The following is a 14,879-nucleotide window of genomic DNA, read 5'->3' as shown; positions in this document are numbered from 1 at the left end:
CGACCGAGGGGGGCTTGGACTGCCTAACATGAAGCTGTACTACTGGGCAGCTCAACTATGTGCCGCTACTTCGTATTTTTCACGTAAGGATATTCCTTCTTGGATACAAATTGAAAACAACACAATAGAATTGCCATTAAAATCCTATATTTACTCAGCTGAAACTAAACAGCTGCTAAAAAACACAAAAAATCCAATTGTCAGAAACACTGTTTCGATCTGGCACCAAGCACATGTTGCTTTGAATGAGGAGTCTAAGCTTTCAACTCTGTCACCCATTTGGGGCAATGTTACATTTAAACCTGCACGCGCGGATATGGGCTTTAAAATGTGGATGAATAAAGGTGTGTGTAAATTAGGGGACTTGTACAATGATGGAGTTCTAATGTCTTTTGAACAGTTGACAAACAAATACGACTTGCCTAAGAAACATTTTTTTAAGTATCTTCAGGTCAGAAGTTTTATTACTAATTTATTGAAGTCGACTGTGCAACCCCCACTATCCACCATAGAGAATATGGCTATTAACCACCATCATAGTAGGGGCTTACTTTCCAAATTTTATAATATTTTAATTGCAGCCTCAAAAGAAAGTAGCCTTTCATATTTACAAGCTTGGAGATCTGATATGGAAACAGACATTTCAGTTGAGGAGTGGAACAACTCCTGTATTCTTGCACAAAAACAAACTATCAACACAAGATTCCGATTAGTACAGTACAAGTGGTTGTTCAGGACGTACATCACACCAGTGAAACTCCATCATTTCAACCCTAATATACCAGATGATTGTGTCAAATGTGGTAAAGAAAAGGGGACACTATATCATTGTATGTGGCAATGCGAGGAACTTCAAATCTTTTGGAAGCAAATCTGTGCACTAATTTCTGATCTAATTGAATGTAAAATGCCCTTAGATGGTAAACTCTGTATATTACACATTTTTCCAAATAGCTTCAAATGCAATACAAAGAACAAGAAACTTGTAAACTTTTGCCTGGTGCAGGCGAAATATGTTATTGCTTTGAAATGGAAGGACACAGAAAAACCTGGAGTGAAACAGTGGATCAAACTGATGTCCAGTAATTTGGCGCTGGAGAAACTGACATATATTGCCAAAGGAAAACTGGAGGACTTTAAAGACATTTGGTGGCCCTTTTTACGCCTTGTAAAAGACTGTGATTTGTAGAAAATAATTTTGTTGTAATTGAGTGAAGGGTGGGTTTTAGGGTGGGGGGAGGGTCTTTATTTTATTTCTTATGTGTGTGTTATGTGTTTTGTCCTTAAATTGAAAATTATAATAAACATATTTGTGAAAAAAAAAAAAAAAAAAAATGTATTCTATTTGTTCAGTACACAAAGTGATTTGACTATAATCTACAATATAATCTGATCATATAAACACGCAGTATAACCCCTTTTTCGTTAATGACTGTGGTTAAGATTTTAGCGACGGTGCCTAGTCAATTCTAGAGACTCAGTACACAAGCTCTGGAAAGTTCGCTGAGTCGGTTCAGTTTACAGCGACGGGGCCGAACGTTATATAAACGCATCGCTCAGCCAGTTTGTGGACTCAAAAACCACATTTAACGGCCACTAACCTACACATTCGTGCTGTAGATAACCAAGTCCGTTCCTAATAGCGACATTAAAGCCGTTTAGTTCTGCAGACGTCGAGTCTTCAGTGATTCTTTAAAGGAAAGACCGCTCTGTGAGGAGATAGGATCTATTGTTTGGGCTGTTTAAAAGGAAATTTTCATATTAAATCAAAGATGACTGCAGAAGAGGTGGTGACTGAAGGTTGCAGCATCCCCGTCGAGGGTGAAGACATCACCCCAAAGAAAGATGGAGGTGTTTTAAAGGTAAATACTGCAGTGCACTGAGCCGCATTGACTCCATGAGGGAGGTGTGACTGACTGACTGAATGCATGTAACGTTAACGTTAGAGCCAATATTTCACTCTGTTTGCTCACTTTACTGCAGCTATAGCTGTTCTATGCTGGCAAATACCATACGTGTAGCTAAATGTTTAATTTATTTAAACGTTATTAACTGGTGTCGCACACCGCCTGTCGCTAGATCTTTCTAGAGATTTTGTCGAGCTTAAAGGGCCAGGTTAACCACATTTTTTTTTTTTTTTTTTTTACAATTTTGTCGTCATTCACTCACTCTCAATGTCTAACACTTAAGTTACACATTATGACTCTCTTTTTTTTGTGTGAACCACAAAATGAGATATAGCAAAACATTAGCGATTGGAACCATTCACTTTCATTGCATCTTGTCCTACGAAAGCGAAAGGCGACTGATACATTAATAACATCTCCTTTTGAGTTCCTTAGACAAAAATTAAGTAATTATGTTTTGGAGCGACACTAGGACGAGTAAATGATGACAAAAAGGTGAAATTTCCGTTGATTTCAACAGCGTTGCAATGTTGTTACATTTGCACAGATTAACCCACGTGCAGTGTCCAGTAAACAATAAAGTGTCATCGAATTTGTATTCATAAACAACTGACACATTTATGTTTGGGCTAGTTAAACATTTTCAATGTAATGCATTAAAAAAATAACTGTCTGAATGGCTCTAATTAAAACGTGCAATATAGCACACCTTTAGAATTTGCCATGTACAAACGTTGATAAAATGATCTGTTGTTATTGTGTAATGTGTAGCCTAATTAGCGTGTGTATTAGGCGTGAACATCTTTCTGCCCTGTGGCCTTTGAAGATTGACAGGTCACAGGTGTAGTGCAGTGCCACTAACAGATTGATGATTAATCTCTTTCTCTCTTCTAAAGATGGTTAAGAAGGAGGGTACAGGCTCTGAGTTGCCTATGACCGGTGATAAAGTATTTGTGCACTATGTCGGAACCCTGCTTGATGGTACACAGTTCGACTCCAGCCGTGATCGAGGGGAGAAGTTCTCCTTTGAGTTGGGCAAAGGTGGGTATTATAAGGTAAAGGGGATTAAATGTTAGTGTGACCTCTCTGACAACATTGTAAAAAACTTTGTTGAGCATGCAACTCAACTACTTTAAAACATTATTTGCTCTGTCTCACAGGTCAGGTGATCAAAGCATGGGACATCGGTGTGGCCACGATGAAGACTGGCGAGATCTGCCAGTTGATTTGCAAACCCGAGTATGCCTATGGAGCTGCTGGCAGCCCACCCAAAATCCCACCCAACGCTACCCTTGTGTTCCAGGTTAGGACTAGACGCAGGTGAACAGACTACTCGGAGTATTACAAGGAGAGTTTTTGTATTGACGTTTCCATTTGTTTGTCTGGCAGGTGGAGTTGTTTGAGTTTCATGGGGAGGACATCACCGATGGAGAAGATGGTGGAATTATTCGCAGGATCATCACTAAGGGGGAGGGCTACACAAAGCCTAATGAGGGTGCATCTGTGGAAGGTAAAACATATTGTTCTTATGCTTCTATCATGCTTTTTTTGTTGCTGTTTGAGCATGCAAATTAGGGATGCACGATTAATCGTATTTTAATCACGATGACGATATCTGCCTCTCTCGATTAATTTTAAAAAATCGTTTGCATTTGCATCGCATTGTTAACAAGTCCCCACTAGCATTGATGTTTGTGGTTGCCAGATCTAAATAGCTTAAATCTCCCAAATCACCCAAATAGAGCTTTTCTCTTACATTTTATGCCCAGTGTTTTACTTAATCGGTGCAATCTGGCGCGCGCTCTACACTGCGGAAAAAGCACTGATCTCCACAGCGATATTCTGTTTGCATGAAATTGTTATACAGCCAGTCTGTTTCTTCACAAGCCATTTGTGCTGTTTGTGTGACTAAATCTGTTTCACTGTTCTATTTTTTTAAGTTTAAGTTTTTACCAGTTTTCATAATGTGAATCAGTTGAAAACGACAGCCACTGACTGTTTTCAGTGTCTATCAACAAGTAGACTATTTTTCTTTGCAGTATGAATTTGCTGAGCGATCTGGATCTGTACTTTGTCTCATTTGCAACCGAAATGTTGACATTTATAACCAACTATGACAACTTCCTCGTACAGCAAGTCAATACAAATGGCATGATTTAACGCTCATCTAACGTTAAATCATGCCATTTGTATTGACTTGCTGTATGAGGAAGTTGTCATAGTTGGTTAAATGAAGTCTGATGGTTTAAAATTTACACCAACGCTGTCAAATCACTGGGCAATTTGGCATGTTATTATGTTTACTCACTTTGCTGGGGAAATTCGTGTAAGCCAAATCCGCACGGATTTTGCGCAAATACTCGTGAGTCATCATGATCTATTAAATACAGCGTATTGCGCATTTCTGGCTTACCTGAACGCACACGTCACTACACAAATAACGGTGCGCTTGTTCACTTGCATTGAAGCAATAGTGTAGATTAAAAAGCATTTGGTTAACAAAAAAAAGACATTGATATTTTACAACATCCTATATGTTCTTTGTACTGTATTGATCTGTCCACCTAAAACACATTTTTGATGAGAATGAATGAGGAAGGCTGGAGATATCTGGATGACAGGATTTTGTTTGAATAAGAAATTAATGTATGAAATCCAAATTTGAATATAGCCTTATATAAATAAGCTGTGAAATTTCTTTTTTTGGCTAATAGAATAATAATAATAATTCATTACATTTATATAGTGCTTTTCTCTGCACTCAAAACACTTTACATGGAAGGGGGGGGATCTTCTCAAGTAGAAGTTCTGAATGGTCGGTAACTTACATTTTGTAACCAAAATGGCCGGTGGGTGAAAGTTAATATCAAACCCTGTTTTATATAAACCGTTAACTGTCTCTTCTTTTTCTCTGTAGTTTCTCAAATGAGAATAATCGTGATTTAATTATCGCGATTTATAATTTTGAGCAAAATAATCGTGATTATCAGTTTAACCATTATCGTGCAGCCCTAATGCAAATGGCTGCAAAGCACAAAGTCCACTCCAAAGGGAGTTATTCTCTACATCAGTAAGCAGGCTTGCTACGATAAGTCGGTGTTACATGGTCTTCAGTCGCAACACCGGTTTCATCACTTGAACGCAGTCTGTCTAAGTCCTGCCTATGTGACACACACACACACGACCCACAGAAAGACGCACGTCAGTATCGAGTTCTCTTTCGGGATTGAACGAACCATAACACACACAAATTATGCCAAAATGTCAGTTTTGTCGAGTGTCCTCATAAGAGCAGTCTTAAATGAGTAAAATAAGTACTTAAATAAACGGAAAGATTTGTGATAAAATGGGATGCATTTTAATACATTTGCATAATTGCACTAAATACATTTACTATAAATGCTCAAACACAATAGCTTAAAGCTACACTGTGTAATTTTTTAAGTTGATTCTTAGCAAAAAACACTTTTTCAAAATGATATGTGCTCATTAATGTGTAATTTCTTCTACCAACTAATCAAGTATTCTCGTAAGCGTAGAATCTGCCATTTAGAATACATACGAGCGAGTCGCTCGAATAGCGGCAGCCATGTTGCGCCTCCATCTTGTAAGTACATTAGTACAATGGGAGGGGCTAGAAAGTAATATTCAGTTGGTAGTCATAAACAATTTCACCGCTAGATGGGAGAAAATCCTACACAGTGTAGCTTTAATCACAAAAAATACTGCAATTATATTCCATTTCTCCTCTAATACATTTAGTACATGTCCACATTAATAATTAAATTTTCGTTCTGAATATCCCACATTTCTGCCACAATACCATGGTGCAGTTAGTGTTACTACAGTAAATTCATGATGAAGATTTGTAGATTGAAAATCCTTCTGACTGTATCGTTGCGCACACTGTTTCTCCTGTTTGTCAGCGCTGTTTCATCTGGCTTAACTAGTTTAAATCGCCAAGACATTTTTTGTTCTTCGCTGAATTCAAGCGCTTCTCATTGGAACTCACGGTGCTGTTTAGTGGTCGCGTGATCTACACGGCAGTCTGCAAGTGTCCACTAAATGAGTTAATGCAAAGTTATCAGAGGAAAGAAGCACATCTTAATTTAATCATTCTTTGTATGTGCATCATAGTTCATTTTTCCTTTTCTTTGGTTTAGTGTGTTTGGTGGGCCGTCACGAAGAGCGTGTTTTCGACGAGCGTGAGTTGAAGTTTGAGGTGGGAGATGGAGAGAGTTTGGGTCTGCCTCCAGGAGTAGAGAAAGCCTTGCAGTCCATGGAGCAGGGAGAGGAGGCGCTCTTCACCATCAAACCAAAGTAAACACACATTTCTTACACCTGTGCACAGTATCTGTGAATGTTTTAATTCATTTATTCATGAATTTATTTTTGAATTTCAGGTATGGCTATGGAACTGCTGGCAGCAACAAATTCGATATTCCACCTAATGCTACACTGCAGTACACAATTAAACTGAAAGCATTTGAGAAGGTCAGTGTGTCCTCCTAAAAAAAAGCAGTGCAGAGCTAAATTTACACCCGCATTACTCAGTATATGGGAATGTTATGTTATGGGGGTTTATATTGTAGGGAACTTGTGGGTTTTTAATATGAAATTAATCGTATTGAGATGTAAGATTTTGGCCTTTAAATCCACCCCTAAGAACAACAGTAATGTATGATATCATTTTTTTCTAGCTTTGTAAAAAATAATCATGCTTTAATACTTATTACAGACATTAAATGATCAGTTATGCAGTAATGTCTGTACAAAGTCATTGTCATGAGGTTAAGATGCTGTGTCCTGTCACACAGGCCAAAGAATCCTGGGAAATGAACTCGAGTGAGAAACTGGAACAGAGCGCCATCGTCAAAGAGAAAGGAACTCAGTATTTTAAGGTAGAAGCAATGTCATGCACACCGACATATATTTATGCTCTACATCCCATTTTAATGTAATAGTAGTGCTATGCGGCATAACGGTTCATCCAGTTTCAGTTTTTCGTATGTATTTTTTAAATGCCACCACACCGGTACATAGCTGAAAGAACTGCTGCATCTATTCAATGGCCACGAAGAACGCTATGTATAGTGTATTGAGAGAGGACCTCTATTGAATGCAAACCCTTCTTACTAATGGTTATAACTTTATAACCAGAATAATTTAACATGGCAAATATCATGTAGAGCCCCATGATTTCTGCGATGCAGAAAACTCGGATGGAGTCACAGAATCCAGTCACAAATGGAATTTTCTGTATAAAGTGGAATGTCATGGAATTTGGCCATTTTTGGATGAATAAATCAAAAATAGGGCTGTACAAGGAATCAAATTGCAATATGGACTAGTGTCTGTGAATTAGTGATGTGTGGATCTCAGTTATATCAACGGACGCTGCGGATATTCTGCGGGTTGGGCGGGTCAGGTAATAAAAAAATAACGTTTCAAAAATTGCGGGTGGATGAGAGATAATTAATGTGTTGATTTTAATAAAGACACAGAACTCTAATTTCATGGTAAAACGCAACGAATGTGCATCACTATTTTACTTTCGTTTTCAACGTAAACCAATCAAGGAAAACATAAGCCTAGAGCACCTCCTAGTGGTCACTTATAAAAACACAAAGGAACCTACATGAGACATTGCTTAATAACTTGACAGCTTTAACTAAAAATGTACCTAAGCTTAAAGGTGCTGTATGTAGTTTTCAGCGACCTCTAGCGGTGATGTTTCAGATTGCAACCAATAAGTTTACAAGCGTGTGCTCTTGCGCGTGCTCGAATTTATGAGCGAGCACTGTGGGTACCTTCAGACTGAGACGCAACACACCGGGGAAAGCATCACACAACATGCTGGAAACTAAGCTAAACTCCCACTGCAACGTTACGATAATAGGCTACTTTTATCAACTTGACGTTGAACTAATGCTCCATGCTCGTACCATGATAAGTATGGAACCCTAGCAACCATGCCGAATTTTGCCACTTCACATTTTCTTCAGGAAATATACATTCTAGGTTTGTAGATAAGGTTTCTCCATGATTCAAATGCCCTGCCGATGTTGAGCCGTGTTTTTTCACCCGAAGTTCATGCGATTCACGTCTGGCCTTACGAGCTTCAGCAGAAAAAAAAAAAAAAAACGTTTTTTTTTTATTTTTTTTATCAATATGTGGAGTTTGTGTTGGAGTCTGTGTTGTGCTGGGAGCAGGTCGTTTCTTAGTGTTATCAGACATGTCATAAATTGCATAAGTCCATATCATAATTTGCAGTGTCGTTGCTGTTGAGTGCAAAGTCAGTAGGCTAGATGAGGCGAGAGGCTCGGGAGCGCGCGTGCAGGTCACGTCACTGGATTTCGCGGTAAATCCGACCCGGCACCTTCACATAAAAATAAGAATACTTGCTTTCAGAGGTAATAGCAAAACCTTTTAGTAGATAGATTTTTTTTTTTCTATCTAGATTCTATAGATTCATTTTAGTAGAAAAGTTACATACAGCACCTTTAAGAGACATGATTCTGATAAGAGTGGTTTCCAACATATTGATGGAAGCAATTTCCCATAATTTTCTTTTTAATTTGGTCAAATTCATGCAAATTCAACAGAGTTCACGTCAACAAAAGCAACAGAATGGGCTTCATTTTATTTATCATCGGCTAATTTCAAAACTAAAGACCACAATAGGAGAGGGCGCGGCACTAATATAATCTAGTCTTTCAGACCTGTGCGCTTTCATTGACTTGCGTAATTTAAATCTCACACTTAAATCATATTTATAGCTCTTAACTTTTTAGGCTATTAAAGCTGGTATAATAGCTGGTTTAGGCTATTAAAGAAATGTAATTTCACTAAAGAGGAACTTTTGCTTTAAATAAATTGTTATTTAAAAGCAGCCTACTTCAGTGTAAAATGCTACCATGTCATTGTGCTTAACACTGAGAATTTGAATAGTGTGACGATCGGGTACTTACTTCAAATTACTTACTGGCAAAACTTGCCAGAAAATAAAGAAATTATTACATTTTTATTTGATTAATGATTAAATTTTTTGATTAGCACAATTTTTGGAAGTAAATTTGTATTTGACATAGGGTTGGGCGAAAAAGCGATAAAACGATAACGATAGTTATCGCGATATAATTTTTCTCGATAAAACGATATCAAGAGTTCGATAAATGTTCGATAATGTTTATGCGGCAAAAGCGGAACGAAACTCATTTGAACCGCGCGCCACACGGACCATTTATCCGCTCAGCTCTAAGTCCAAACCGCAGCGCAGCGCGAGCTCACTAGAGCAGATCGGTCTCTGTCACGAGATCCAGTGAGAAGCGCTTGAATTCAGCGAAGAACACAATGTCTCCGTGATTTAAACCAGTTTAAAGGCAGATGAAACAGCGCTGACAAACAAGAGAAACACTGTGCACAACGATACAGTCCGAAGGCTTTTCCGTCTACAAATTCCCATCATTTACCATGGATTTACTGTAACGTTAGCCTAGTAATATTAACTGCACCATGAAATGTGGGATATACATATTGAATTGTATTATATTATTAAAGGACAAGTTCGGTATTTTACACTTAAAGCCCTGTTTACAGATCGTTTCTGATGAAATAGAACGGTTAAGATTAAAATTTGGACACATGCTGCTGTCCCGAGAATTTTAGGTTTATTTCGCTTTCCCCCCCACCTACAGAATGGGTGTATAGGTGCACTCGAACATATCCTTCCTAAAACGCATTAAACTTTCGTTTACAAAGAGATGAAACTCACCGAGTGGTCAGGGGTGTTCACTGATATGCTCATACAAAAATCGCTGCAAAATATGCTTTCCAACAGGTGTTTTACCATTCGTTGTAAAACTGTGGATCTATTTTTCCAAACGTCTCACACCCGTAGATTCTTCCGTTGAGAGCTTGAATAATAGACACTCCAGCCCAGTTGGTGGCGATAATGCACCTTTCCCAATTGCAAGCAAACCACTGGCATTTCATTGAATACACAGAAGAAGCAGAAGAAGAAGCGGCGGAGTAATACCGGACCTCACACAGCTCTTTCAATACAAGTCAATGGAGTTGGACAAAAACTACGATAAAACCTGTTGGAAAGCATATTTTGCAGCGATTTTTGTATGAGCATATCAGTGAACACCCCTGACCACTCGGTGAGTTTCACGTCTTTGTAAACGAAAGTTTAATGCGTTTTAGGAAGGATTGTTCCAGTGCACCTATACACCCATTCTGAAGGTTTTGGGGAAAGCGAAATAAACCTAAAATTCTCGGGACAGCAGCATGTGTCCAAATTTTAATCTTAACCGTTCTATTTCATCAGAAACGATCTGTAAACAGGGCTTTAAGTGTAAAATACCGAACTTGTCCTTTAATGTAGACAATGTATTAAAGGACTAATGGAATATAATTACAGTATTTAATAATGTTTTTCATACAAATACCATAGAAACCATAAAGTTACATTTTGCCATGATAGTGAGGTGCTACAGGCTATGCCTGGTTTTATCTGTTGTTATCATGATCTAAATGCATGAGACTGGATGACCAATGGTTAATTTTAATAAAACTCAAACAGTCAGAATATTACATTTTACCAAATAAAAATTAGCACATGCAGAAACTAAGAAATTATTTTTTCTATTAAGATATTTATTTTAAGGAAGAATGACAAATATTTGAATGTTCTACCTCAGATTTGTGAAATGTTGACCAGTTTGGCAAGTGTTTGTCATGATATGTTCTGACAATAAAGAGTAGTTTAAAACCACAATTAACGCTCTGGTTTCTTCAACTTCAACATATATATTAAGGTCCAGTCATAAAAAAAGTATTATGATGTATCATTAAAACCACCAAAATCTTAAAAGATACTGATACAGATTTTTGGTCATACCACCCAGCTCTATCTAATAGTATATTATTTTAAGATCTATTTATTGTACAAGATCACCACAATAATGAGTGTGTGTCATTGTTTGTTATGAGGTTGCCCTCATTGAATGATTTGTTTGATTAATTGGAGTGTTTTGTGTGCACAGGAGGGGAAATACAAGCAGGCAGCTGTGCAGTACAAACGCATTGTGTCCTGGTTAGAGCATGAGTCCAGTATGGAGCCGAATGAAGAGGAGAAAGCCAAAGCGCTGCGATTGGCTGCTCACCTCAACCTAGCTATGTGCTACCTAAAGCTGCAGGAAGCAAGCCCTGCCCTCGAGAGCTGTGACAAGGTAGGATATGAATGCTTAAGGTTGAAGGTAGTCATATTCAAGTGCTGCCAAAGTTAATACATCATTTAGTAGACACTTTTATCCATTGCATTAATGCATTTATCAGTTCATGCATTCCCAAGGAATCAAACCCATTCCCTTAGTGTTGCCAGTGCTCTATTGTTTGAGCTACAGGAATGCTTAATAATGGCTCTAAATATGTAATGCCTTGAAATAAAATGGTTAATGTGCAAAATAGATGAACGTAAATGAGCATTTCATGTGGCATTTCATATTGCTGCTCATGTATCAAGTTTAAAAGGAAAAAAAAGAAAGAAAAATAGTTGCTCTTAATGTGGGTTCACACTTCAGTCTTCTTTAAAGGTACCATACTTCCTCAGTGGTACCCAGTCAATTGTTTTATTTATATATATATATACAAAATAGATTCTGCTGTCACTTATTACTTACTCAATTCTACACATTTTAAATCAAACTTTTTATTAATGATTTATAATTAATTGCAATGGGCCTTATTGGCTGCGTTTACACTGGCACAAAATTATTATTATTTTTTACTCACATCTGATGCAGATCATAATTTGTTGCACACATGTAAACAAAAATCCGCACGAGATCCGTATTTTTCCGCATCTAATCTGAGGCACTTCTAAATGTGGTTTTAAATCGGGTACATATCCGATATCTGGACATCTGACATGTCTAAACTTGCATATCCGATTCCCCCTGGAATTCCAAGCCACCACAAGGTGATGACGACACTTTGCCCACAAAGACAGCTGAAACAGACGCTCACACTTAAACTCACAGCTTTTTTTTTAGTGAGGTGGAAACTTTATAGTTAAGAAATTGCGCACACACGGAAACATCCAGGAGAATGGAAACTGGTTTTCAAATTTTATAAATAAAACAGCTTTGCTACTGAAAGCTACACTATTTTTCACAGTAGTGAGGTGATAACTTCACTGTTTTTGTACATAAACAAGCTTCACTAAACTCAAGCTCTCTCTCTCTCTCTCTCTCTCTCTCTCTCACTCACTCGAATTCATTCAAATAAATCTTACTGCTCTACTTTATTTCACTTCAGAATTCTAGATCTAATGAGCCATAGATAAAATAACTTACCGTTATTTTCCGGTCTATATCTGTTTAGTCCGATTTTGCGCTGCAAACATCTCTGACAGCTTTAAAGTTGTCCATGCTGGCAAATAATCATGGCCATCTGACGTGAATTATATAAATGATTTCAGCACGGCCATTGAAAACCAGAGGGTCAGCTATGTTAATACATAGTAAAGCGATCACCAACAGAATGGGCTGGGATTAATATAAACACGGATATCGGCTACCAGTAGTGTCTAACGTGAATGTAATCAGGTGGGACATCAAATCGGATATGGTCAAAAGATTCGATCTGTGCATTAAGACTTGAAGTGTAAACGCAGCCATTGTGATTTTGACTTTAAAAGTCCTAATTCATTTATTTGGTGGATAAGTAGGCTGTTTAGAAAAGGTTTCTTGCTTAAGTTGCAAGTAAATTTGACCATTGCACCCTTTTTTTTGCTTTCCATTTTTTTGTGTGTGAAGGCACTGGAGCTGGACCCAAATAATGAGAAGGCTTTGTTTAGGCGAGGAGAGGCACTGGTTGTCATGAAGGAGTTTGACAGGGCGAGAGCAGATTTCCAGCGCGTCACTCAGTTGTATCCAGCCAATAAGGCAGCGAAGAGCCAGATCGTGCTCTGCCAGAAACATATCAAAGCGCAACACGAGAAGGACAAACGCCTCTATGCCAACATGTTCCAGAAGTTTGCAGAGAGAGACGCTAAAGTAAGTGTCTACGGTTACTAGCTCGGTCACTGCTCAAAAGAACCCGCCAAATATCTTTTGTCTTCTATCTAATATTGTTTTTTTGGTTGCTGTTTTTCAGAAGGAGGCGGATCAAGAAAAGGAGCAGGAAAAGAAACAGAATGGTAGTGCAATGGAAATAGAAGAAAACGGAGCCCAGGAACAAACCGCAGCATAATGGCATGCGTTTCTATGAATTACTGTGTTTTGTTTTTTAAGAGGTTTTTTTTTTTTATATATATATATACCTTCTATAATTTCTGTTCCCCTGAAGTGTGTTTGTGCAAGTGAGGATGCGTGCGTGCTTTAGTTTCTAATCTAATGTAGCGAGACATTTGCTTTTGTACTGTGGCCAGACCCTTATGGCCAGGGTGAGTATGAATGCTTGTGTGTGCATTACTGTAAGGCAGCTAGTCGGCCTGGCCATGTTCTCTGCTGCGTCTCTTTACACTTGGAGACCGTGGAAATAAAACGATTCTCAGCCTGTAGCTTCTACTGCAGCCTCTCGTGTCGGCTGCAAAAACTGATGCTGATCCTTAGAAACCCTTTGAGTCGCACTGCTGTACAATAAAGCGCTTTTCTGTCCCGTCACTAAACTTTACGTGCATGGAGGTGATCACCAGGGCAAAAAGACAATTTTGTTTTCTTTGATTTGTAAGCTTTTGAGTGTTATTTTTTTTTATTATTTTTTTCACTGTTAAATTCTCCACGTTTAATGTGTACAACTTATCACAACTGGAAACCTTTTGATAGAGAATCTCTAGAGGAGAAACCACACATTTCCTGTGAAGAGCCCTCTTGTCTGCTTCACTCTAGTGGAGAACATCATCAATATAGGGCTGAGATGTTTGTCATTTTACAAAGTGAGATCATGAACTTAGACCTGCAGTCTTACACTGTCTCTCTTTTTTTTTTTTTTTTTTTTTTTTTTTATCTTGTGGACAAGATTACCTATGATTTCTCCATAATTGTACTTGACATTGTATATCTCATGGTGGACCGTCATGGCAGAAGAGGCTCGCTTTACCCTGCGGTGCTGTGTGACGGAGCTCAACCAGGACAGGATTACTCTAGTGTTGTGTGTAAGAGAGACATACAGACAGTTCTGTTCCCATGTCCTTGAAACTCTGATGTTGACTAGAACAATAAAACAAACTCAAAATCATTCTGCTGTATTGTCTGGATTGTAGCATTAGGACACTGTGAAAGTACAAAATGGGTCAGTATCTCTCTAAAGATACAATGCCTGCCCCCCCCCCCCCCAAAAAAAGGTTGCTGTTTGGATTTAAATAGACAAATTCTCAAGTGTCTATGATTGGATCATTGTTTCTGTGATTATTATGTTTCTAGCATGTTGTATGTTTGGCAACAGTTCTTCTAACCCTAATTGATGGAGTGTGTTGCAGTTTTCATTTCTTAAACAACCATGTAGGAAGACACTGGATGACAATGTCAAGATTCATCAGGCTCAAATTGTGAAAGAATGGTTGGGAGGGAGCATAAAGAATCATTTTCAGACCTTAAAGGGTTAGTTCACCCAAAAATTTTAATTGTCATTAATTACTCACTCTTATGTCAATCCAAACCCGTAAGACCTTCATTCATCTTTGGAACACAAAAGAAGATCTTTTTAATTAAATCCGAGAGCTTTTTTTTTTTTTTTTTGGCCTGGCAGTGTATATTATAAGCCAGCGAAATTGCAGTCAGCAAATATACAGAAAAACTAGATAAATGTTTGGCTAATAAACAATCTAAAACAGCGAATAATCAAAATGTAAACTGAAATACTTTTCATATGTTTCCTTAACTGCCATTTATTATTTACGAAACAGGGTGCTCATGGATAAGTCATGGAGATTCGTAAAAAATATCACATCCATGGACTTTTTTT

General features: G+C 38.0%; 1 protein-coding gene across 2 annotated transcripts; it reads left to right on the top strand.

Annotated features, from left to right (window-relative positions):
- Positions 1–1,471: 1,471 nt before the first annotated feature.
- fkbp4 (FKBP prolyl isomerase 4) lies at positions 1,472–14,153 on the top strand. Of its 2 annotated transcripts, none has more exons than XM_084408557.1 (10): positions 1,472–1,862; positions 2,804–2,948; positions 3,068–3,210; positions 3,297–3,417; positions 6,071–6,227; positions 6,311–6,401; positions 6,725–6,808; positions 10,958–11,143; positions 12,731–12,970; positions 13,074–14,153. In XM_084408557.1, the coding sequence occupies exons 1-10, from the start codon at positions 1,773–1,775 to the stop codon at positions 13,164–13,166; spliced, it is 1,350 nt and encodes a 449-aa protein (XP_084264683.1). In that variant the 5' UTR covers positions 1,472–1,772; the 3' UTR covers positions 13,167–14,153. The 2 variants fall into 2 exon arrangements, with proteins under 2 accessions (XP_084264683.1, XP_084264682.1); XM_084408556.1 differs by having other exon boundaries at positions 13,071–14,153.
- Positions 14,154–14,879: the final 726 nt, after the last annotated feature.

Source organism: Rutilus rutilus, assembly GCF_951802725.1.
Source record: "Rutilus rutilus genome assembly, chromosome: 5".
NCBI classification, from domain to species: Eukaryota; Metazoa; Chordata; class Actinopteri; order Cypriniformes; family Leuciscidae; genus Rutilus; species Rutilus rutilus.
Note: the sequence above shows the minus strand (reverse complement) of the source record. Positions and strands in the feature narration are given on the sequence as shown.